General features: G+C 38.8%; 1 protein-coding gene across 1 annotated transcript; it reads left to right on the top strand.

The window, feature by feature from the left end:
- Positions 1–7: 7 nt before the first annotated feature.
- On the top strand, positions 8–26923 carry HPS4 (HPS4 biogenesis of lysosomal organelles complex 3 subunit 2). The gene is made up of 15 exons (XM_075214460.1): positions 8–130; positions 942–1012; positions 2701–2897; positions 3608–3698; positions 7254–7397; positions 9096–9203; positions 9463–9576; positions 10220–10314; positions 11064–11130; positions 17849–17879; positions 18639–18735; positions 21645–22527; positions 23611–23743; positions 24305–24413; positions 26534–26923. Exons 3-15 carry the CDS (start codon positions 2857–2859, stop codon positions 26703–26705), a joined length of 2085 nt encoding a protein of 694 aa, XP_075070561.1. The 5' UTR covers positions 8–130; positions 942–1012; positions 2701–2856; the 3' UTR covers positions 26706–26923.
- Positions 26924–27430: the final 507 nt, after the last annotated feature.

The following is a 27430-nucleotide window of genomic DNA, read 5'->3' as shown; positions in this document are numbered from 1 at the left end:
CAGCATTGGTCGGTAATCACTGCCTGTAGCTCGCCCTCCACCTATCTTCTCTACGTATGACATGTTTTCAGCAGGGGGCTGACGTCTATATTATGCGACGTTTGTTTTGAAAGTGGAGAAGGAGGAACAGGTAGGAAGTGTTAGGTTATGTAGTTTCTCTTCACAATGCCCGTTCTTGGGATGATATTCTACATATTCTTGAAACTATCTCTGAACCATTGGTTTAAATATGATATTTTTAAAATTTGTTTAGGTTTGTAGACTTTCATCATCATCATTTATTTATATAGCGCCACTAATTCCGCAGCGCTGTACAGAGAACTCATTCACATCAGTCCCTGCTCCATTGGAGCTTACAATCTAAATTCCCTAATATGGACACACACACTCACACACAGACAGACAGAGAGGGACTTTGAGTGAATTCTCCCAGAAATAAAAAAATCATTCATCCTGCTGTTATGCCATATAAATTAATTAAATGAGTTGATCTACAGGAGAACGAAATTGTTTTTCATTATCAGTAACATGATTTAGGACAAAAAAAACATGTTGCCAAATGCTCTTATTAGCAAGTTTTCTCACATTTGTGGATGATTTTACTTATGAGTGATAATTCTGCATGATTTGCATGTTTTATATTGTATATATACGAGTGATAATTCATCATTCAATGTGATAACACATTTTATGATGTCTCAGAATAACCGATAGTAGATCCAATTTATGGTTCTGCCTAATATTCGAACATTGTGAGTTAGTCTAGTGATTTTCCAGCATATGAACATGAGTCAGTAAGAGCTGAATAAATGCACGCACCCCACCTAGTGGTTTGTTTTTAGTATTACAGCTTAAGTGTTAATGTTGGGGGGTGGAGAAGTCACGAGAAATATCTTGTGATCATTTATGCTGTCTTTGTGTCTTCTGTTCTTACTTACTAGATCATCTGGATAGATCATTGCAAAGTTGAGGAAATCTCAGACAGGCACATTGATCTGTATGTGACAAAGAGGTGGGTACATTATATTGCAAAGTAATTTATGTGTATTTATGTATTCCAACACTTTTACACTATTACACAATTTTTTTATGTCATACACATGCACACTTGAAACATCTTGTACACACAGACATTATTTTTATGTGTTTTACACATCCCATTAAACTTGCTTTGATGTTGATAGTCCAACAAATTGTGAGCTAATGACCTTGTAGTGTTCACAAGAGTTAATGGTCAATAAATACAGAGGGGTCATGAGGGAACACATATTTAAGTACATAGTACACTAGGCTGTGAGGAAACTTTGAGATGTGTTAATTAACACTCTTGTAACACTACTAGGTCTACACTATTAACTAATGTTGTTTTGCAATGTTCATGTTTGCAAGCTATAAACACCTGTTTAATACATATAGTGTGTTCAAATTACAATGTAAACTCTCTCATGAGCAGGGCCTATCCTACCCTTTGTTTTCATGTCTGATTATTTTGTCTACCTTGTATGTCCCTGTTTTTATATATGTCCTGTTTTCCTTACTGTCTGGCACTGTGGAGCCTCACAAAAAAACCAACAATAATAATAGTGAATGTATACATGTAAAAATCTGTCAGAAACTCTTGGGAGTAGATGGAGAGGACAGTACTGTTTATACATCAGATCTAAAATCAACAGTTTGGTAAATAGGAACTCTCCCTCCAAAGGATGGATGTTAGGGATGATTATCTATGGCCACTGATGGGGATATAGGATTATATGTTGGTATTGGTACTTTGTGTTTATTGTTTTGTACTGTTTCACCCTGTATAGTCTGTTTGTACTGTGTACGGCGCTGCAGAAACCTTGTGGCGCCTAACAAATAAATGATAATAATAATATGTTTACATAATAGCAATTTAACTTTTGAAAAAATACAGTAGCCTGTAATGGCTACACAACTGAATCTAACAAAGCAATAAATATGTTGTTTTTGTAGAATTTGCTTACTATATCTTGTGTGCAGCACACACATAAAGTATTTATAGTCAATTGTATTTATAACCATTAACCATATCACACTTTAACTATGTAATTATCAAAATTCAGATTTAGGGTACGTCCAGACACGTGTATATATATATAATTTACACACACACAGTATTCTACCCAGAAATTTTTGCCAGGAGGATGGGGACAATTGTAATAGTTGTCGATAAAAATGTAAAGGTTATTTCCCTCACCTGTCAGCACTGGGGGTCAGTGGTCTAACACACACTGCTGGCTGTAGTGCTCACATAGTGCCTGTTCTATTAGGAGAAACAATGGGTTATTCTAATTTAATAGATCTCTGATAGTCGTTTGGCAAGTAAAAACAGCTGGGTGGAGCACCCGGGAAATAGCTGCTGGGGTGAGCACTGATAGAGATATATATTATATTATATTATATTATATTATATTTTATTTTAATGGCATTTGCACAAATAAGGTAGTCCTTTTTTCCTTGCCTGCGCCTACCATTTTATAAAGACAACATTTAATAACAGTCTATCAGCATGATTTTTTTACTGTAAAGATTCCTGTTCAAGTGAGCAAACAACATTATAGGACATATCTGTCAGTACTGTAAATATACACCAACGAATCTGGTCTATCTGGATGCAGCTGTAAAGTAATCAATCATCCATAGCAGTTACTGTACTCAAACTCTCACATGTCTTTTTAGGTTTTGGTTTCCTCTGTCTTGAGTAGAGAAAGTTGGCTTTCCGGTGTTTCAATAAGGAAGTGGATATGAGGATGTACAATAAATGTTGCAATCTGTTTACATTAAAGAATTTATGGGTGTGATGTAACTAGACCACGATTACAGTACAAGAACTTCATGGCATCACCCTGCTGTGTAGAGCCCAGGTCTGCATCATGGTGAGTCTACATTATAATTATTTCTGTGCCCTGCTATTGAAGCACAATACATATCGGGTTATAGCGTCTTATAGTAATACATGTAATGTAATATATGTTATGTATTAGTCCAAAGCTGCCACATGTCACCTTACTTATGCCCTGTAGTAGTGATGGAATTGGCTTTCATTTAATTACTGTTTTTGTATTTCTCAGTTGTGTTCACTTGTTTACATATCCCCAGCTTCTCTAATTCTTTTATACAGCTTCATATTACAAACAATAATTACATAAAGAAAAGGAAGAGTTTCTCTGCTGTGTGTGTAAGCAGACCTGACCAACCTGTGGCTCTCTAGGGTTCTGTGAAACTACAACCCCCAGCATGCTTTGCCAGTAGATAGCCAGCCGATAGCTGGAAGGGCATGCATGGAGCCACATGTTGGCCAGGCCTGAGCTAAAGAAACAACTGTGGTCTATCTGTGAAGGGAAAGGGAAAACAATAAATGCTTCCCCAGTAATACAACACATTGTTACAAGCAGCTATTGTTTAAAATCAGCACAACCTTAGAAGGTCACAACCACACAGTAAACCTACAAATACAACAATACTTTTATTACTAAGATAAAGAAAAACATGAGAAAATATGCAATAGATAATGATTAATCTACATTTGGATTCATTTGAATTTGTTAGAATAAACTAATCTTCTGTTCTTTTTCCATGTCTGCAGGTTGAATTATTTTTTTCTTTACGATGGTTCAAAGGTGAAAGGGGAAGGTGACCCCACAAGGGCCGGCATTAATTACTTTTATCCTCCTCAGGTACAAGCTGTCGGTTCCCTTTTCATTAGTTAACATGTTACCCAGAATGGTTTCTTCTTAAAGGAAGCAATGTTTCTTCTGAGGCGCTGTGCCTTATATGTATATATCCGTACATGGTATAAAAGGCAGTGTGTAGAAAAGGTTTTCTCACAAACCTGACTCTTTCATTTATTGTCTTGTACGTGATCTGCTGCAGTTCTACTAAGTACATTGCATTATCGTTCTTGCATTTCAGTCGCATGTATTTGTCTTTAGGTAGAATTGTCTATTTTCTCTGTCCTGGACTACGACACAAATATACTTTCTGGATACAGTTGTACCCAAGGCAGAGGACATAGTACAGCTGTGTTGTATCCCCTTTCAATGGAAATAAATGTCTCTGTATGATAGTACGAAAATGAATGGAAAATACAGAAGAAAGTCAATAAATTCAGTGCTGCCCCTAATCTTTGGAACTCCCTAGCCCGACTTACTCGACTCTCCCCCAACCTTCAGTCCTTCAAGCGCTCACTTAAAACTCACCTTTTGAAGCTCGCCTATCCTACCACCTCCTAACCATTCTATCCATAACCTCCTCTTCCTCGTCTGCCATCTCTGTATTTCTCCCAGTTGGTCCTACAGTCTGTCACCACCCCTCCCTTTAGAATGTAAGCCCTTGCGGGCAGGGTCCTCTTTACCTATTGTCCCACATCTGTCTGCTGTCCTTCGTACGTCCTGTCGCATTTTTCTGCACTCAGTGTGAGTCCCCATAGCATTACTCACACTCATCTGTGCTACTTACGTGTATTGCCTCATCTATTTGTTGCTTGTTTCTGTATCTGGTGCTACCGAATCTGTGGTGCCTTATAAATTAACAAATGAAAAGGGTTTTTCAAAAGTGGACAACCCTTTTGTCATTTTACTAACCTGCGCTCATCTTGTGTAACCCACCCCCATTCCTTGCAGCTCATCATTACAGTTTGTCCACTGGCCTTCAGTAGGGCTCCATGGGGCAGTATAGAAGCTGATTGGCTAGATTGAGTACCTTCAGCAGTGTGATGTACAGTGTGATCTGCTCTTCCAGCTTTAGGTAACAAGGTGGTTCCAGGGGCCGCCTCTATTTGCTACACAGTGATGAGGGTTATAGTGAGGGGTGGCTGTTCTAAAGTGGACGACTCCCATAAAGTTCATACAACATCCTGATCATTTTCTAGCTGGTGCTGTACTATCTTGATATATGACTTAAGGCTTAAAAGTAAATGTACACTTATCTTGTGTACAATGTGACTTCCCGTGAAACAGACATACTGCACAAATTTGAAAAAATGACCTGGTCATTGGGGTGAACACAGATTATGAAAGGGTTAATGGTTATTTATAAATGTTTAGATCCAGGTGATAGATTAATATTTGCTGCCGGGGGAGAGTTTTTAGTCAAAGTCTGAACCTCTCCATTGGCAGTAGTGGCAGAGGGGACATAAAGAAGTTATAAACAAGATAGTAGGGTCTTGTCTCTATATTAGTGTTGGAAAATTGAATTGGGACAATATAAATTCTGGATTTTTTTTCTCCAAATGAAAATCCAGCTGATTAAAGTTTTGAATCTCTAGTGACGTATTATAGTTAAGTTGTCTTTGTGGTTTTGATAAAGAGGACCTTTGTGTCCTTGCAGCATTGAACGATAAATATAAAATGTAGTGTTCAAGATGCTCTGGTGTGTGACATTTTATGTTTGACACTCTAGTCTAATGGACACTACCCTGTGACAAGGAGTGCTTCAGTCATTATATTTTTGTGGCTAGGAATATGTATTGTTCAGTCTCCAATTGTGAGAAATGGGCAAGATCTGATTTTAAACTTTTATAAAGGACAACTGCTCTTATAACTATTTTTTGGTGGAGTTAACATAAGAAACAAAGTTCTATTTACCTTGAAGGTGTCATTTGCTGGATCCGCAGGGGTCCCCATGGCTGTACCCCTCCCAAGCTGATCTTACTGCTTAGCCTGATTGATGGAAAGCTCATTTCCGAGGGCATTGGCACTCATTCAGTAGACTAAATATCAGGAGGAGAGCAGCATGGGACCACTGCGGATCCAGGGAATGCCACACCTAAGGTATGTTGGACTTTGTTGTGTTTTGTTTTGTTTTTATCTGAACTCCACTTAAAACTACATAGTTACCTTTTGGATGAAATTCTCCATTAGAAAGGAGAAAAGCCCCTTGTTTCCGGTGAAACGTTTTCAGGCTGCAAGGAGTTGGAGTCGTAACCACAAAGTTTAAATATCAATCTTTTATTGCAAAAAAAGTAAAAATATAATAATCATATACTTAGCTTCGATAGTTCTCTTAGTAATATGCTTGATCAGCAATTATCCAGGGCCCCACTCTCTCTCTCAAGCTGGATAGACAAATGACTGGCACCATTACCGACGGTCCAGGAGGTGGCACCTTGGGTCGCAGCAAAACCATCTTTTATAGGAAGCAATATCTGGCACCCTTAGGGGTAAATGTATTAACATGCGGGTTCTTCAACACCCGTGAGTTCAGCGTCTTCGGCGATTAAATTTAAAGCGGCGCTGCATTGTAAAGGGAAACTTCCCTTTACAATGCCGCTTTAAATTTAATCGCCGAAGACATATAAACATAATTATGAACTTCTTATTGGTACAGCTATGAGTAAGAGTTTCACTTAGCAGTGAAGTTACACTGGACTTTCCAGTACATGCTCAGTTAGCACTGGGACAGCGCCTAGCTGATATATGTATATAGACATATCCCGGCTTTGACTTGGTTACATCAGCATTTCATAATACACACAATAAAGGTACAAGAACAATAATATTGAGTTCAGCGGCCATTTTGCTTGGCCTGCCATACCCCTTTTGTCTGTTTTTGATCATTTGTGTGTATTTAAAGGTGATGTTAAGTGGGAATGATTGAACAATATATATTCCCAGGTAGAAAAATGATGAATCTTCTGTGCGACAGGGTGAGAGCATGTCCCCTTGGCTATATTGGCAAACAAAACTTTGCATTCAAGACAATCTGGAGTGTAATGTTTTTAGTTTTGTTTATGATTTGAGTACAGTTGTTCTTTAGAAACACCTATGAAAACAATCTAACCAAAGTACTAAAGCAGGCAAAAGAAAGCAATAAATAGCAATAATAACAGATAAATTATATGGTTAAAAGCTCAATTAAATGTGCAAAACACATGGGGTATTTAATTGTTTTATTCTGAACTAAGAACGCTGGTGTGGGAGTCTGAAGGAACACTGAGCAACATTTCTGAAAATTGTGCAAAAAGATTCTGTAACCCATAGCAACGATCAGTATCTGTCATATTCCTAGTAGTTTAGAAAGTTAAAGCAAATGTCTGGTTAAATCTGATTTTTTAACTTACTACTACAGCAAAATAAATCTAAATCACTGGAAATAGTATAACTATAATGGTTCAAGACCCAGTTTACAGCTTTAATATGGTGAAAAACAATTGCATTTAGAGCTATTCTCTACTCTAAAGTGGGGTATCTTGCTGGCTTCTAATTAGTACTGTGACTTCTCCTGCTTTTCAGACCGTTATAGACCAACAGGAGTTACTGTGTGGACAAATTGCAGGGGTTGTCCGCTGCATGACTGAGATTTCCAACGCTCCTCCAAACCTTATTCGATTACGCAAACTGAAATTTGCAATTCAGGTCCATGGGGAGTATTTGTGGGTGAGTACTTCACAGAGCGATTCATTTACCTTTTTTATCCGAGAAATATGATTTCAACAGAACAATAGCAAATATCATTTGATTTTCATGTAGTGAACAGATAATTGTGTGTAGGTTATAATCACATTACAAACAAAATAAATACCTCTCTCCTCTTTAAATACAATTACCCTTCCTTCTACACTGAATAGCGAGATAAATCCTACAGAATGAAAATTAGTACAATATTTCATATTTTTATATTAAGTTAGTGAAAAATATCAATTTTTAGATGACTTTCATGTATCAGTTTGTACGTGCCCTTCTACAATCCTTGCTAAATGTTGCCTTTTTAAAAATGTTTTGTATTTCTTTGATTTCATGCAAGTTGACTTTTGTGCTTTTTACTAATTTATTTAAATCATTAAGCAGAGTTGTTATGTTTTTTGTTTTTACTAAAAGTTGTATCCGATGTAACTCATCATCGTTTATTTGCATACAAATCATAAAAATATAAATTAAAAGTATAAATCGTACAATTATAAGTGGCCAATATATAAATTCCATAAGTACAAATTAAAACATAATTACATAAAAATCACACAAATACAAGGTAGAAAAAGTAGGTGCAGACATGAGATATAGGGTAGAGGGGGTAGTCTCGGATGAGATAGAGTAGGCTACAGTAACCAGGTGAGTTTGGAGAGAGCGCTTGAAAGATCGTAGGTCGGGTTAGAGTCTAGTTATGTGGGGCGGAGTTCCATAAGTGGGGAACAGTGTTGAGTGTAAGAGGTAGTTATTAGAGGGGAGGAGATGCGTAGGTCAGAGGCGGAATAGAGAGATCGAGCCGGGGTGTGTCTTGTAAAGAGGTCTGATATGTATGAAGAGGAGCAGCTGGTGAGGGCTTAGTAGGTGTTGGTGATCAGCTTGAATTGCGTTCTGGAGGGAATAGGGAGAGCCAGTGAAGTGATTTTCAGAGTGGTGCAGTGGATAAGGAGCAGCGGGAGAGGAAGATTAGTCTCTGCGCAGCATTCATGACAGATGAAGGGAAGCCAACTGGTAGGAATTTCCATAGTCAAGAGAATGTTTCAAAGAAAGCAGAACTATCATATTCCAAGGCAACACAAATAAACGGAAGATATAAATACATGGCTAGAAAGCACAGGAAGAAGCTAGAAAGAAAAAGCAATGGGTTTACTGAAATTCCAGAGGAAAAATTATACCTAAATATAAATTGGAACATTTCACAAATAAGTCATAGTCATAGAGTCTAACACTTCCCACCTATTTTCCTTCCTGTGTTTATATCTCTCCTCACTCCATGAGGTACCTATGGACCTTGTCAGTCAGTCTCCCTCACTAATCATAGGAAGTTTAAGCTGCCACATTAGTTTGGTTTCTCAGTTTCATAGTTTTTAAGCAAAGCATGAAAAACTTGTTTTATATGGAGAGAAACTATCAACTACAATCAGATCTTGTTGACAAAATCATTCAGAAAATTGTTGGCTGACCAGAGTGAAGTTTGTATATAGTTGTGTTTTTAGGATTTTTTTACACCATTTCTTCTGAATATGCCAATCCCAACTATATTTGCAAGCAGCCTGACAAATGACTGCATATTACCAGGTGTAAGATCTGTGTGATCTACAAATATGAGGTTTGCATGGATGAAGGTTTGTGTTCCACCCTTGCAACAGCTTCACACTTTCTTTCTTTAAGGCTCTCGGATGCTCTGTGGATGTTGCTGATGTCAGTTGCAAATGTTTTTTGGAGGATTTGATTGGACTCTTCCGGTTTTATAATGGACCTTTATGGCATGCTTACCGGGTAAGTATTTGCCTGCTAGAAGACCATGTTGGCTAGTGATGTTGGTAGTTTTCCCCATTCTGTTTGGTGCAAAAATCCTGTTTCTCTTCTCTTATTGATCCCTTTTCATAATCTATTCCGTACAAGTATTTTTGTAAATAAATAAATCTCAACAATAAACTTGTAACAAGTAAGTAAAATGTGTATTATTTTACCATTATGGACGTTGGTGTATATGCCATGTGACACACATTAATGTTTCTAGCTGGTTCTTCCTCAGGTTCAGTCCCAGTTGGAGCTGAGCGAGGACTGGAATATATACATAGAACACATACAGAACACCTCTGACCTGCACAGGATTTTCAACACTTTCAGTCACGTGGACAAAACTAAAGTATGTTCTCACCACACAAACGTGTCATTTTGTCTGTTTGTTTTCTTTGTAACAGCCCTGGTAAGAGACTGGTCCATGTTGTTATATAAAGTACAATGCTGAATACATGCAATAACTTTGTTTGAAGAATTAAAAGTCTACGGAAGATGTGCTGGCGGATTTGCTACGTATCTATTTTACTATGAATATTTCTGTTTCTGCCATTTGTCATATTGCTCGGGGCCATTAATTATTATTTACTGGGCAAAATGCCTAACCTGTTACTGTTGCAAATGAAAGTTGGCATATTGATTAAATTGATAAATGGTAATTTGTTAACATTGTTGCATAATGATATTTACTGCTACCCAATGGATGCTGTCTGCATTTGTTATAGTGGGTGTGGGAGAAATCATATCATTTACATCTGAGATATGCCTGGTGCTTGCAAACATTAACGTTTCCAATGGGTTTGGTTGAACTTGGCTTCCATTGGTATACGTGGAATTAGAGTCTGTATTGTATTTGCATAGACTCATAGAAAGTAGTCAAAAATCTAATAGCAGGGAGTTCAAATACCTATCATCATCACCATTTATTTATATAGCGCCACTGATTCTGCAGCGCTCATATCGTATTCTCTTATTCCTTTCCTTCTGTACAGGTGGATCCACTTCTCTTGCTGAAGGCAGCACTTATTTTGCAAACATGTCAGCGCTTCCATCACATCCTTGCTGGCTGCATTATGTACAAGAACCGGTATGCCAAATAAACTACAACTCTATCACTAGAATCTGTGATTGGAATTATTAAGCCTATGAGTTTATCTTACCTTAAAGCTTGTATATCTGTATTGTTATATTTATGTCATTGTTTCCATCGCGTTTAACCTGTGTCACTCTCTTGACCTGCATCCCAGTAGCTGAAATTATCCCATAAGTTTAACATTCTATGTGAAAGGATGTAGATTTAAAGATAGAGGAGTAAGTGCTACCAATTGAAAGTTGTATTTCCTTTTGTAATTGACCATAGTGAGATGTGTTAGCCAATAAAAGGTATGGCTCATTTTTAACATAACGCAACCTTCTGCTACTACTTTGTGTTCTGCCTGCAATGTATTGTCCTGTGGTGGAGAAAATGAAGTGACAAATCGTCTTGGTAACCCCATGATTGTGCATTTCAACACAGAAGCTAATTTAATATTGTGCAGCAGCTTGTTCTGGCATTAGGAACTTGGTGTTTACACCCTCTGTTTTCCATTACATAACTGTTGGTATAATACAGAGGTTCACTGCAGAGACGGCTACAACTAAGCACACTACAGTTTTTTTGGGGGGAATTTTGCATTTACCCTTTTTTTATCACAACTTGTAGAAGTGAAAAATGGCAGCATTATACTAGGGCTGGAGAAAGGCAGTGATTGTTTTCAATCTTGAAATCTGTGCTATATAACAAACATTTCTATTGTACCATGTTCAATCAATTCTTTCTAATATTTTGTCATTTAGGATAGTGAGTACACAGCTCCCTCCTCCTCTAACTTCCAGGGTTCTCGTTCAGAGGTTTGCACAAACTGTGAGTATCCCAGGAAATAATAGTGTGTGTTTGGTTTTGTAGAAAAGTGTTACACCCCTTTGTTACATGTATGTGGCTGTGTCAATCCGTATGTCCGTTCTTTGGGTGGTCTGAACGTTCTCTCTTCGATAGTAGCATCGGTCCTCCACCGTAGTTAAATCACACCAGGGTTTTCGTTGGGTAGTGTCCTGGATTAAACAATACCAGAGGGAGACTAAGGAACCCTCTGCCCCCCTTTTCTGAACCACAGGCACACACACACACACACAAAATGTAATCACACTGAATTGAATTTAGAAGTAACACTGGTATGTTTATTGCTGAGGCCAAATCTTCAAAAAGGGTTTTTAAATAAAACTAGCTGAAGTACCCTGTGTTGCCCGGGTTTAAATCTTTAAGTTATCAATGAGTTTGATGTAACTGACAACATTTTAAAAATAATTAGCAGCTTAGCAGCTCTTTCAACACACCCATGAGGCGGCTGCCCACTGTTGTTTTTTTATATTAAATATCATCCAAATCCATTCAGTAGAAGGCCCATAACAGGCTCCCCGGGTCAAAGATCTGCCCAGTGTACACCAACGGGAGGTTCGACCGGGACCCTAACCAGTGGCGGATCCGGGGAGGGGGGCGATCGGGGCATTCGCCCCCCCTAGCAGCAAAAAACTAGGTCCCAGCCGCTGATTAAAATGGGAGGGGCGGGGCTAAGCGCGAGCGGGGGGTGGGGCTAAATGGCGGCCAGCCAATCATAGTGGTCCCAGCCGGCGACCACAACGGGAGGGGCGGGTCCAATCGCGGGCGGAAGGCGGGGTTAACGCAGGCCAGCCAAACAGAGCAAAGGAGGGGCGTGATTATGCAAAATCGCCCCCCCTAAACATAAAGTCTAGATCTGACCCTAACCCCCCTGAAACCTGTCCAGGATCCAACTGGACCACCTCTTGTTGGTTTCATCCCAAACTGTGCAGAGGTGTCCAAATGCATAACTGGACAGACAAAGAAACAGACCACTGATTTTTATATATAAGATTAGACTATTAAAGTATGAACAATACAATTGTATAAACTTAACAAAATGTACTCTAGAACATTTGGTATATAACACCTGAAACAGATCTTTGACCTATTATAAAGTAGAGATACCTCTATTACCACTTGTATAATACTCACTAGATTAAAATATTGATATAAAACTTTACTCAAATTTCTGTCTGAATCACTTTAAACCTCTATAAACACTTAAAATAGCAATACAGTCCTGAAGAAAAAAATGCATATCTATGTAGTTATGCAGCTTTATTATAAGGTAATGTGAATATAGGCCCTTTCTTCTTTCAGCTTAATATAAAGTGGTGTTCAGCCTAAAGTGCAAGACAGTGTCCCATTCTACTTAACTTTCAGCCTTAGAATGCGCTCCCATAACTTTAATAGCAATTCCCGGTAAAACCAATCGCTCACTTGTACCCGTCTGCAGTTTATTGGCTTTGGTAACATCCACAATAATGGCAGCTTTTCCCTTCCTCCACTTCGAAACAGTGACATCCATATCATAGGCGCCTTGCCAAATAAATTATGTCCTTGTTGTATAGCATTGCATGAATTATATTCATTGCATGGATAGCAGAACACTTTTACAGCTTTCCTATGATTTGGCTCGGTCCAGTCACCCTAGCTAACTGTCCCTATCTTCAGTCTTGTAATAATATGTAAGTCCTGCAAAGGGTGTAAACTAACTTTCTTCAGGGCACCCCACCACAACCCTATCTAACTAACAAATATATTTCAGTAAAATCACTTGCACACTTTTGTACACTGAAACTTTGGTACAGATTATACTTTCTCTGTCTTTGTTCCTCTGTTCAGACCTCGCACAGCAGTCCAGCTTATAGTGTCTCCTGTTATGGTATTCTCCTCTGCCTATACAGTGCTGGTCTCTCACATCACTGCCATAGCACTTGCTCAAATCTGCTTCCTCCCTTCTCCTCCTCTTCCAGCTGCTGCACCTTTCCATTTTTTTTCTTCCCATCATGCCTTCCTATCTTCTCTGCTCGTGTGGGCTGTTCTGTTTTATTTCTGGTCTCCAGGTTACCGGGACACTAGTCCCTAGTCGGAGGACGGTCTACCGGTGCACATGCACAGACCACCGGGTCTGCCACTGCTACATGTACATCCGTATTCTACTGCTGTGGTATTTCAATCTTACATATGAAATGTTCCAATTTCCATCCCCAACAAGGTCTCCTGCACTTCTTGCAGTTTTCAGAGTTGAATCGTTTGTTCTTCTTTTAGCATCTGAGATTGTTGGGGAAACAGCAGAGAAAAATGTCTCCTCTTCATAGTCCCAAATTGCATGGATAAGGCTAACTTAAAAACACATCTACAATAAAAGCATTCTCTATTAAGATTCACCCTTTGTAGTCCCCGACAGTCTCCTAACAAATCCCGATCACCAGTAAGAACGGCATCTTGTTTTGACGTCATAATCAATTGCGACCTGTGTAACACTATTTTTAAAGCGGCAATTGTGCTTGTCATCCAACCTAATTCTTACAGTTACGCCAAAGTGTAAGAGTTAGGTCGGATGACAAGCGCCATTGCCGCTTTAAAAATAGTGATATATATATAGGTCACAATTAATTATGACGTCAAGACAAGATGCTGTTCTTACTGGTGATCGGGATTTGTTAGGAGACTGTCGGGGACTTCTGTCATTCTTAAGGTCAGTCATCTTTTATTATCAGTCGCCCAAGTCACTTTCCTTTTTTTGGGGTCGTGGTAGTCCCTGTTGGTGTTATCAGCACCGTTAAAGTGACTACCACCGCTTTTGCCTTATGGCAAAGTGCTCCCATCATGTTGGAAAATGCATTGTTCATCATCAAACTGTTCTTGGATGGTTGGAAGAAGTTGCTCTTGGAGGATGTACCATTTTTTATTCATGGCTGTGTTCTTAAGCATACTTCTGAGTGAGCCTACTCCCTTGGCTGAGAAGCAACCGCACACATGAATGGTCTCAGGATGCTTTACTGTTGGCATGACACAGGGCTGATGGTAGCGCTCACCTTTCCTTCTCTGGACAAGAGTTTTTCCCAATGCCCCAAAAAATCTGAAAGGGGATTCATCAGAGAAAATTACTTTAACCCAGTCCTCAGCAGTCCAATTCCTGTACCTTTTGCAGAATATCAGTCTGTCCCTGATGTTTTTCCTGGAGAGAAGTGGCTTCTTTGCTGGCCTTCTTGATACCTGGTCATCCTCCAAAAGTCTTCTCCTCACTGTGCGTGCAGATGTACTCACACCTGCCTGCTGCCATTCCTAAGCGGCACTCTGTACTTGTGGTGCCCCGATCCTGCAGCTGAATCAACTTCAGGAGATGGTCCTGGCACTTGCTGGACGTTCTTGGGCGACCTGAAGCCTTTTTCACAAGTTTGAACCTCTCTCCTTGAAATTCTTGATGGTGCGATAAATGGTTGAGTTACGTGCAATCTTACTAGCGGCAATATCCTTGCCTTCAAAGCCCTTTTCGTGCAAAGCAATGATGACTGCATGTGTTTCCTTGCAGATAACCATGGGTAACAGAGGAAGAAGAATGATTTCAAGCACTACCCTCCTTTTTAAAGCTTCTAGTCTGTTATTCTAACTTAAACAGCATGACAGAATGATCTCCAGCCTTGTCCTCATCAGCACTCTCACCTGTGTTAACGATGTCAGCTGGTCTTTTTGTGGCAGGGCTGAAATGCAGTGGAATTGTTGTTTTGGTGATAAAGTTCATTGTCATAGCAAAGAGGGACTTTGAAATTAACTGCAATTCATATGATTACTCTTCATGACATTATGGAATATATGTAAATTGCTATCATAAAAACTGAGACAGCAGACTTTGTGAAAAATAATATTTGTGTCATTCTCAAAACTATTGACCATGACTGTACTTTCCCTACATTTGCACACCTGTTTCCTCTCTCGTCCCTCTTCAGGGATACACAAAAGTCTTAATACAGGCATATGCACACGCAGTTTTTTTACACAAGCAAAAGGGCCAATTCTAAATGAAGACCTAGCTGTGTAAGAAAAAAAAAAACTAAATCATCCACATGAACTAAACTTTTAAACCTTTGACCTCAACCTTTACACACACATTGTTTTATTGAGTATCATTTAATGTTTCCATAAGTCATTTTTTTTTTTTTAACGAATTGATTCTTAAATAATTACAAGAGCTATCTTAGATTTTTCTTGGATAAAGCGGGTAATGAAAGAACTCAAATTAAAGTGTGGAGTTCTTTGTTAATGGCTTAACTAGAAAGTTTATCCTGGTAGATTTTCAAAATCTTTGAAGTCAGCCTAGCATTTAATGGGATTAGTGTGCCTATATTTGCATGACTGGACATCATTTCCATACATGTGATCAGCTCATTGATGCAATAGGGATGAGAGATTTGTCAGCCACCTTCTGAGAGCCATTGTCTGCAAACAAGTGATTATTGTGAATTTGTTTTGATCTAACTTCATCCTTTTAGTTTTAAATTAATCCTATCACGGCTATTTGTACAGCAGGCCTTTGTGGGGCTGATTGAAGACAGAAGGAAATTGCAGCCCAGGAACAATGACACAATCACAATATTTCTGTCACAACTCTCCCATATTTTAGATACAATGGAGACATTTTTTTTTAAAACTATGCAGAGCTACTGCTGTCGGATATTTTCTTACATCTTGCAAGTTACGCTAAAAAAAACTACAACGCAATCTTTTATTGTTTGCACCAGTCTTTGCAAACGTGCTCCATAGCATGGGTTTGACTTATTTATCACATTACTTTTAAATGTCAGACTTTGTTTCCTGGAATAAACCGGACCAGTTGTATTTCTCATCATATGAGCTGTCCTAGGCTACGCATGGCCGGATTAAGACACTGTAGGCCCCTGGGCTAGGGGTACTGTGAGGCCCCCATTTGTCAAGCGACTTATGCTTAATCCGATATTATTGGGGTCTCCCCAGTAATATCGGATTGGGCATAAGTAGTTTGAGCTGTGTTTCTTTTAATATACCAAATCAGTATTTTCAAAATGCCAAAAAGAAGTTAAATACAACATTTTATTATTTTGGGACTATTGCGTGCGAATGCAAGGGAATCACTATATACATGGTGATTTCATAATCCATTTACACATATTAAACTATATATTTTATCTCTTATCTTTTAGCCCCACCCCAGTCATGATAAGCTCCCAACAGTGCCAGCCATCCTGCTGCAATGGTCTCCCACCCCCCCTCCCCAGTCATGATAAGCTCCCAACAGTTCCAGCCACGCCTACAATGATCTCCCCCAGTGCCACTGTGCCAGCCCAGCCCTCCTGCAATTATCTCCCCAACAGTGCGCACTGTGCCAGACAGCCCCCAACCCCCCCCCCCCCCCCCCCCCGTAATTATCTCCCCCACAATGCGTGCAAATTATAAAGCGATGTCCTGTTGGTTTTGGGACGGTTTCACTATATTTTCTGGTATATAACATCATTGATCATCACTTGAAAGTCTGTCACTTCCAGGACTTTGCTGCCAACCTCTTTATACATAATACCCTTAATGGTTAAATGATGGTCTTAAACAAAAGTGTTATTTGTTACACTAATTTGCAGCATTTGACCAATTCCAGACTGTGAAAAATTAAGGGCTTCTTATGCACGGCTGTTATTTCTGTTCCTTACCATTGTTATCTGCAGAATGGAGAAGAGACTGAAGCTTAAACAGAGATTATTGATCTCTACAGAGAAATGCTGCTGTATTGCAGATGGCAGAGCAAGAACAATGGAAAGCAATGCTGTCCCTGTTCTGTCATCCCCTGCATTGGCATCTCACCATAGAGGTCAGGGATCTCTGTGTGTGGTCCTGTCGCCCCTCTACTCAGCTGTCAAAATACAGAAGAGAGGGGAGATGAAATGAACACCTGTGTTGTAGATATTTGGTTTGCACCTTAATGGCATGGACCAACTTGAGATATAGGTAAAAGAAAGTGTTAAAAATTATACGTTGGTCTTATAGTAGGTCAGATAATAATCAATTGGCACTTTTGGAGGACAGATTCAGCATGAGGCGCATTCAGCACTGCCGAACATCGCCTTGATTTTCACATGCGCATATTGCCGCCTATTATGGTAAGGAATCGCCACTCATTTTTTTTGCACACTTTTGTGGGACATGAGGGAAAATGAGTGGAGATTTCGGTCAGAACATGGCGGCAATGTGTCTCTGCGGACTGATCCAGAGACGCATGGCGTCACCTTGTGCCAAATTAAATCTCCGTCTTGATGTTGGAATCTCTTAACAATTTAACACATTTCATCAACATATGTATTTAAAATAACATATTAAAACATAAGGTTGTCTAGTTACTGATATCTGTTTTTCCCACATGCCTCATGCCCGCCTCCATCCAGCTCTCGTACCCCCTATATTTTCTTTCTTTTTCAGCCTTATTTATAATTGTACAATTGAAGCCTATCATGAACTTACCATGAAGTCTTGGCTCTCTCACAGCTTGAGGACTACAGCTAAAACTGTTCTATGGAGACTATTTTCATGTTTGTCCCCTGCTATATCCAGTACAATATTAGTTTGTTATTGGTGACTTGCTGTTGTGTGAATGTACTGACATAGCACAATAAAGTAGTGATGTGATAACATTTACAAAATGCAGTGACTTCATGGTTTTGTATTCTCTTTTCAGTCACCACCAGAGAACAGCAATCAAAGCCATGGTAAGAGTTCTGTGCAAAAAAACCTGGCGAAACATCTTGGGATTTGACAAATTCTCTAATATGGATAACTCCCTATTGAGGATTAACAGCCACACGTTGGCAAGTAGGCCCATTGTAGATGGAACTAAAAGTGTAAACTCCTGTGCTACTGCCTATATGGGCCAGGTTGGTGGCAAGTAATACAAATAGTATAGGTCCGATTTCGGCACATATATAATTCTAATCCGTATATTGCCACCACAGGTTCTTCTCCGTTGTAAGATAACTGCCTTTAGGGAGAGGCTACAGCACATCTAGATGCAGTGCATAGGTGGATGGCTTATTGCTTTTTTAGGTTGGAAATCTGAGGAACTAATTGTCCAGATAGTGCACCGCAGTCTTCTGTTTTCACTTACAAGATTATATAAGACTATATATATATATATATATATATATATATATATATATATATATATATATTGTGAGCCTTCTGATGGGAATACAGTCAGAGATACCACCTGTGCATTATATTGTAGCTTTGGAATGACAGGACATAAATTCTCTATCTGTGGGTTTTAGAGAGCACCATGAACAATCATCAAGCGCACCCATCTCATAATAAAATACAAAAATGATGATGGAGACTTAACATGTATCCGGATACAATCAAAATCTGTGGAGACTAAAACCTCTACCTGTTTCAACAAACAGCTAACATTTACACTGAGCTAATATTAGAAGTGTAACTGCTTTTTTACTGCTTCCTTATTGCTTTTCCAGATCCTTTCTTACCACAGGATGTCTACATGATTCCAGTATTTGTAATGGAGAAGGAAGCAACTGCACTGCGCCAATACCCTGTCCAGTGGATGAACAGGTAATGAATGTATAGTAAAGCTGATTAAAAAACAAATTCCCTCTTCCTGATCTTTATCTATCCGTATGGGATTAGTAGGCCAAAATCGGCCAGTTTTTCAAAAGTCCTGTTGAAACTTGGCTGTTTTCTTTTTAGAAGTGTCTGCAAAATGCCTGAATGCATAAGTCATTAGATTCTTGATATCCTGAATAGCTTAAAGGGTAGATTCCCATTCATCAAATGGAATTCTTTCAGTAAATGTATATGATAATTTAATGCTGAACCCTTAACCACTTCCTGGAGATGTAATGTTTACCCAAGTTTTTCCTTATTCAGCCAACATCACGGGATTCAAATTCCTAACATGGTTACAGTACATCTGTAGAAGTTTTATATCTTTAGAAATAAGAAACAAAGATTCAGTTTAACAAATTTGTATGCTTGGCTTTTATGGATGGAAAGGAAATTTGTTTGCAGTGGATATGTCATTTTAATGTGAGGTCCTCTAATGTGTTGATTTTATTTATTTGTTTTAAACCTGATCCGTCACTCCTCCTGCCTAGTAGAGCTTCTCTCCCCTGGGATCTCACCCATTACTGAGTTTGTTGCAAAGTTGCTATGACTGTGTCAATGGGAACAAGACTTGAGGACTGGGGCCCCCGTCCAATTTGGTGCTACCTCGAGAATACACAATAGTGGCTCTTCTGAAAATCTTCCATGTACAAATTTCTTATATGATTTGGATAATACAATGTTTGGTACATTGTATCTTGCTAATAGCAGGTGTGACAAGAGGGTAAAAAGTTGGTGTGAAGTTTGGGATGCTGCTGTTCTCCTACTAAGAGGACATCTTCCTACATCTCTCTGACAGGAGACTAACATCAATACTCTGTGCTCTTGGGAGCTTTGCTGCCTGCACTATCAATCTCAGGCTGTTGCTTTCCTCTCCATATCTTGATGCTGTCCTCCACACATCTTGTCCTCACTAACACAATGAAATAAGTAGATAGACCAGATGCATTCCATGAAATAGTATGTGTAACTGGGAGCATTTGGAAGATTTGTCTGACTACAGGTTGTTCTCTCCCTGCTACACAGGCTTATGTGTGTGGGACGTGAAGAGTGATATCCACAAAGACTTCTGACCCTTCTCAAATGCACCTTAAACACCCTGCGTGCAGACTTTATTTCTGTATTTATTGTACCCTGTATTTAAAAAGTGTAGTTCATGATCATTATACCTTTTACGGTGCACCCAAGATATTTCTGTTTTAGAATCTGTGCAATGTGCATGCAAACACCGTCATTTGTATCCTTTTTGTGTTTGCAATTGTGGAGTGAAATATAATAACACACAGTAATTAAGATAAAAAAGGTGGTTCTAATCTCATCAGTTATGTAATTGATTAACAAGCAAACTGAACCACTTAGGAGGCTTGTAACTTCCATGAGTAATGTCTGGGATTATGCATTGTATAAATCTTTCTTACTGCTTACTAGTATTATAACATTTAATTGTGTATTAGGACTTTTGTTTTCTGTGAGGCAGGGAATAGCAGCTATGCCACACATACAATTTGCCTTCAGCAACAGGAAGTGATGTTTCTTTTTAAACAACTCCAGTTTGTCTCTTTGTGTGACAACAAATCCGTAGAAGCTCTACTGTCATCCAGAATAATAGGTCTAAAATGTAATTTCTGACACACAAGATGTTAAAAGCAAATGTAACAGCTGTATTATGAATCAACACAGTTTGCTACTGTGTCCTTGTGTCATAGCCTTGATGCATGGCTTGTAGTGTACTGCGATTAGGTGAAAGTGACCCCATGCTGTAGACTTGAATTGAGGAAAAGGTACCATTGAGAATATTTAGCCAGTATTGTTGTTTCTTTTATTTATGTTCAGTAAAGTAGAGCAAATAGTTCATTTATGATGTGCTTTGTAAATGGAGACATGTTTTATACTATTCTATGCATATTAATATGGTTCTTCAATAAGCCAGAAATATATATCGCTGATAAATGTGATGCAATAAGTTAGAAGAGTAGACAAAGTATAAACTGCGTTAATGTAGTTCACTATCTGCTGAAGTGCTGTAAGTTACCGCACCCTGCACACCATGATTCATGTTCAGACGCAACTTAAAGAGCACGGAACTAGAGCATTGTTCCCACTGTATTCATATTGAAGCAGATCTCACGATGCATTTGGATTTGAATATGTGTGCATGCATGCTCTTCCGAAATGGTACTTACCATACATAGACAGACAGAAAAAGCTGCTGTAAACACACAAACATATGTCATAAGGTCACATCGGAACACATATAAAAAAAAGATATTCTAAAATAAATGAACAACTATTAACCGTATAATCATAAATATGGATTTTGAAAGAAAAGGTTTTGTTTTCTTCTTACATTCAATACATAAATCAAGATACTTTCAATGTATATTGTACATACAATGCATTTTTATAGTCTATCGTGCTAGCATACACATGTTCTGTGTTATTTAGTGACAAACATACGTGTAGTTCTTAAAGCAAAGGTATCGCTATCAGTCAACACTTAAACCTGCCCTGCTGCAAAGGATAAGGTTGAAAAGAAGTGTATTTAAGAGAAACCCAGGACTTGAATCGGCTGCATCTGCATCAAAAACACCCTCGGCACAACCTTACTGTACATTGCCTACGTCAGTCCGCCCCTTCCACCCCCTCCTGTTCCGCCACTCAAGTCGTAAGCTGTCGTAAGTGTCATTGGTGTAAGGTCCGTTTCTGAGCATTCACGCAAGATACGCTATGCAAATGGACGCATGTCCAAACATTAATCAGTATGAAATATTATTAACATTAACTGAAAATAATAACCATTATAAAAATCAATACATAGGGCCTGACTCACTGTAGAATATTTTTTTTTATATCTTTAGAATACCAAGTTCCTCAAGGAGAAGTTCAAGCATTTCCCACAGCCTCAGCGAGGAAGCCCAGGTTAACCAGTCTTGCGTCTCAGAGGACGAATCCTTCGATAAGGAAGAAAGGAATACACTACTTTCTCCGTTAACAAAGGTGGTAGTTCCAGAGGAGCCATCTATGGCAAATGTCATAGCTGAACATGATGACCCTGTTACTTCAGACACAGCTTTCCTCAGCACTCCTATGCAAAGCTCATCTCCATTAAAATGTGTTAATACGTTTGACATAGATTGTGAATCTGAGCAAGATACTCTAAAAGAGGGCAACTCTGAGAGTGTATTCACCAACATATCTATCGATAATTCATTTGTAATGGCTACCGAAGACCAAAAAGCTCTACATGGATCAGAAAAGTATTTTAGGATCAGAAGTGAACATGTGTCTACTGCAAGTTATGTGACTTGCTGTTCCACAGATAACAATCCTGAGGAATTTGACTTCTCCACTCTGGAGGGCAACCAAACTTCACTGAGCAACTTGACCACAGTAAACCAAGATCATTCACTAACCATGGAAGAAAATTCTCCAGACGACCACCAGGCGGGCTTAGTTAAGACTATTGAGAACAGTATGGACATGTTGGACATCACAGAAGGTGAAACACAAATCGACATTAAAGATATTAGACCTTCAGAGGTGTTTACACAGTCGTACGAAAGCACAGACACTAAATCTTCTACCATAACAGACTGGACATTAACACTGAACTCGAATCCATCACCCAGCAGCACAAAAGTGGCGAAAATGATTTTATATGTTCATAACGTAAAAGGCTTAGTACTAACTCTAATAGCGGAAAATGACTTCAAATACATAAAGGAGACCATACAAGATGTGGTGAGTACGAAGTACCTCTAAATCACCATTTATGTCACTTGTAGGGAGGTCACAGGTGACCACATACTGTAGGTTTAGATAGCATTATTAGAGTAAGCCCAGATTGCTAGCACCTAGTAGACGTGAGCCAAGGAGAGACTTTGGAGAAGGGAGGCCTACTGGTGCATTGTATCATGCTGTAGATGCATGAGGAAGCCATGGCTCCTTATTGATACTTGAATAGAAGAGGACACAAAAAGCAATAAAATTATCCATTACACTTACATGTTAACTTGAGCTTCGGTGGGAGCTGACACATGTCAGCCTTTTTTTCCCCCCAATGTCATACACATCCTGGGATGTTTTGTGTTCATGTTGAAAAGTGTGCCAGGATAGTGGCAGGCCGGGTGAGCTACAAACTTTTATTTACACCACAAAAAAATTTGGATAAGTATCAATCGTTTATTGAGAACTATGAAGACATAAGGAACCCAAGATTTCCAGCATTTGAAGGTGACACCTTTGTAATGGCTAACTGACTTGTTGCCCACCAAAATAACCTTTAGACTGTGTATAAAGTATTATAGGTAGATGTAGGCAACTTGTGACTCTCCAGTTGTTAAGCAAGTAAAAGTCCAGCATGCTGTAACTTGTAGTTCTGAACTGCAAGTTACAGAAGTTACGTACGCCTGTAGTAAGGCAACCAAGAAAAACTAGTGATATTATCTTTAAACTATATTTTTCCATCCTCCAAGCTATTCTACATTCATTATATGGGTTACCCCTCCCACACTAAATTAAACCTGCTATTTCCCCATATCTGTACTACTACACTATACAATGCAATTATTGTGCCTCCTACCATTCCCTCACCCTAATAACCTATTCTCCCCTAACTCCTTAGTGCCTACTGAATAAAATATCACGTTTAATGTAACTGGAACCATATTCAGAATCAGTAATAGTATTCATATAATCACGATCATTTTTGCTTAGATTTGAACTTTTCAAGAGAGTAGTTTAGGCAGGTGAGTTATATTTTTCCAGGCTACAGCACACCGTACAGGTCTGTTTATCTAATTGTGTCTTTGCTTGATCCTCCAGTATGATAGCACTTTGGCTGCTCTCAACGGCTTAGAAGTACATCTGAAGGAAACCTTGCCGCAGGAAAACAACAATATAGCAAAGAGCACCTACAACTTCACCCACTGCGACTCTATTCAGAACATTCTTACTGGTACACAACGGTTCCTAGTTAATTGGTAGCTTGTATTCTCAAATTGGTTCAATCCACAGAATTGTTGCCTTCAGTGTGTGTAGGCTATGGCTACACTTTAATGGCCATTCTTAAGACACAGTACGGTTGTTAGGCATGGTTAATTGGAATGTAACACGTATTTTATTATAGGGCTAAATTTAGAAATCCATAAAGAATGACTACATATCTATTGACTACCTCTGTACTCTCTTCTTTAACATGCAATGATCCTGGTTATGTTCAGCACTAAGCTTAAAGCAAAGCTGAGACAACTAACTGATTTATATATATCATCAGTAAACTGGTGTAGTTGTAGACAGCTGTTTTATTGCAAATCTCTTTGCACTAAGCATTCATGTGTGATTCCTCCATTCTCCATTTCTTTTTAATTACCCAAAAATCTTTGTCTAATAATAAATCTGCCAGCTAAACAATTAGAACCTGAACAGCTAAAATAAACATTGCATGGACAGGGTCTCGTACTCTGTAGGAGTGACTGTTTGTTTTCTAGGTTTATGTCTCATGGTGTCTTTTCTACAGCAAATCTCCCATCTGCTTCAAACGCACATGACCGTCACTTCCTCCGAGCTGCCAGCGTGATCCACTCTGACTTTAGTCTATACCCGTCTCTGCAGGAGGTGACTGTAAGGTACAGTGTTTGACCGAACTTGTGGGGAACACGGCCGATTGTCACTGTGCAATTAAATCCCTTCTGGTGCTGTAGTTCTTCCAGTCAAACATGTCTGGAATAAGAACTACAACATTTTGTATGTGAATTGTGAATGTTGCATAATAATAAAACATATATAATATAAATATAATACCAGTTTTTGTAGCTCGTTAGTGTTAAAGAGGAAATAATGACTTCCCACAATGTACATGATTGTATTAAAACATAAGCCTCAGAACCCTTGAGTTTGTTCAGGAGTCAGGGTTATAACTAGGCAATCAAGGTCTTTCAATACAAAACCTAATTATGTGCTCCTGAACATGCCAATCAAGGATTTACAACTGGAGTAGCAAATAATGGGCAATAACTGGTAGCACAAACTATATAGCTATGACACACTGAGGTTTCACACTCTGTTATTTATGCAGTTCTGTTTATGAAATACTATTTTATTTCACCATAGGGCGCACATTTCATATACTGTACATCAGGTGGCCAAAGGGATCTCAGTCAAAATAACAAAAATTATTGTTACCAATCAGGGAAAACGTACAGCAGCAGTAATAATGTAGCATTCTCCATTATGCTGTCTTCCATGAAACCCTTTTTTCCTTTTTTGGAGGTTGATTTAGGTATTAGGAATCCTTAGGTCCAACTAGATTCTGGATGTAGTATGCTGCTTGCATTCAGGAATTATGTTTGAAGTCCATTATTGACCCAACCGTGCCAGTTGCAGAAACAGAGCGACAATATATGTCTGGACGGCTCATACATTAATAAGTCTTTTTATTGTATTTTTTAATTTTTAATTTTTTTTTAACAAACGAACCTGCAGTGCCCATTATTGCACTACAACATAAACAAACAGCATCTCCTTTAAACGTCACCATACCCCGACATAGCAGTGGTACACCTGCAGGGGAAGTAAGGCAATGACACACAATTGGCATCATTAGCATTGTTACATATGGGCTCATACCTGTAGGAGTGGAATTACACCAATCTGATCACATATTCTTCCATTTGTCCACATCTAAAATCACTTTGGGTGGAAGCATATTGTTAAACCGTTTTATCCACTGACTAGGGGCCTAGAGGTGTAGCTGTCACTCGGCTTGAGCAATTGTTTTTAGTGCATCACCATATATCAGTCAATTTGGCAATATGACTGTGTGTAAGACTATCATCATCATCATCATTTATTTATATAGCGCCACTAATTCCGCAGCGCTGTACAGAGAACTCATTCACATCAGTCCCTGCCCCGTTGGGGTTCACAGTCTAAATTCCCTAATATAGACACACATTCACACAGACACAGACAGACAAAGAGGGAGATAGACAGACAGGGAGACAGACAGAAACTAGGGTCAATTTTTGATAGCAGCCAATTAACCTACCAATATGTTTTTGGAGTGTGGGAGGAAACCCACGCAAACACAGGGAGAACATACAAACTCCACACAGATAAGGCCATGGTCGGGAATCGAACTCATGAGCCCAGCGCTGTGAGGCAGAAGTGCTAACCACTAGGCCACTGTGCTGCCCCTGACTAGTGTATTAATTGTAATAAATTAATCATCCATTATGCACATAAGTGCAGTGGGCAAACTACTGTGAAAGTGATACAACAGCTGTTTAGCATTACCAAGAAAATACAGTAGCTTTTGTTATGAAGCATACTTTAGACAACAGGTATCTTTATTTCATTTTAAAAGCAGAGCCATAGAAAATATATTGATGAATATTGAAGGAAACTGGGGCATGGCAAAAAGTTGGTGGAAAAATGAAAAGCAAATCCAATTGATTGCTATGAACTAAATCACTTTACGTTTTCCTGAGCACCAGCTTTCATTAATGTCCCTGAAGGTTTTTATTATAAGCATAGTTCTCCCATTTTATATGGCCATTGGTTCATTATAGTACACTGATTCTTTCTCATCTCTGTGATCCAGATTAGTTGATTAAGGAGGTTGCGTTAGTCTTCCATCATAATGTCCTTTTGAAATCCACAATTGGTGACATTACTAGTTGCCTGCAGTATGAACATTGTGTTTTACAAGTAATATATTTTCTTCTCCTTCCTCTGCCCCTTGCAGAAACGCTTCTACCTCAGTCTACGGTTGCCAGAGCACTGTCCATGAGACGTACTTCCAGCAACTAGTTCCTCCATTCAAGAACTCTGGAGCCCCAGACCCGCAGGACACTGCCTTCATCCTACACAGCAAAGCCAAGCAGAAGCTACTGAAACATGGTCTCAACCTGTTGTAATATGCCCCCTAAAAACATACTTATAATACCATGCTCAAAACTTCCTATATATACTGTATGCAAGAATTGCAAACCTTTCAGTGCAGTTTATGGACCACACATGTTGTCATACATTTGTTCTCTATTTTAAAGTCTCATATTGATAACCTTATTACTGCCTGAAATGTATAAGCTGCGGCTCCTCTTTATGCCACAAATTAAAGTAATTATTAAACCCATTATATGTGTCAGAAAGTGATTGTCAGTGCTGTCTAGTGGAACTTTAAAATCAATGAATACTCTAACTTGCTTGAGTATCATAAATTATCTTTTTTCTAGGCTGTTGCACAAAAGAAGATTAAAAACCTAGGGCTAGATTTACTAAGCTGCGGGTTTGAAAAAGTGGGTATGTTGCCTATAGCAACCAATCAGATTCTAGCTTTCATTCATTTAGTGCTTTCTACAAAATGACAGCTAGAATCTGATTGGTTGCTAAAGGCAACATCCCCACTTTTTCGAACCCGCAGCTTAGTAAATCTAGCCCCTAGTCCTCATTTTAACTCAAAACAAAACCTGAGGAAAATCCATTAGGCCCACCAGGATGAGATGACATATGTGGTGTTAAGCCCCATTCCTAGATCCTCACATTACATTTGAAAAACAAACATTTGTAATGAAATATTATAAAAATACAATCTGTGCTGTATTCACATAGTTACATCATACTTACCAACTTTGTAAAGTTG

The sequence above is a fragment of the Mixophyes fleayi genome, chromosome 1, assembly GCF_038048845.1.
Source record: "Mixophyes fleayi isolate aMixFle1 chromosome 1, aMixFle1.hap1, whole genome shotgun sequence".
NCBI lineage: Eukaryota > Metazoa > Chordata > Amphibia > Anura > Limnodynastidae > Mixophyes > Mixophyes fleayi.
This window is presented reverse-complemented; position numbering and strand designations above follow the sequence as displayed.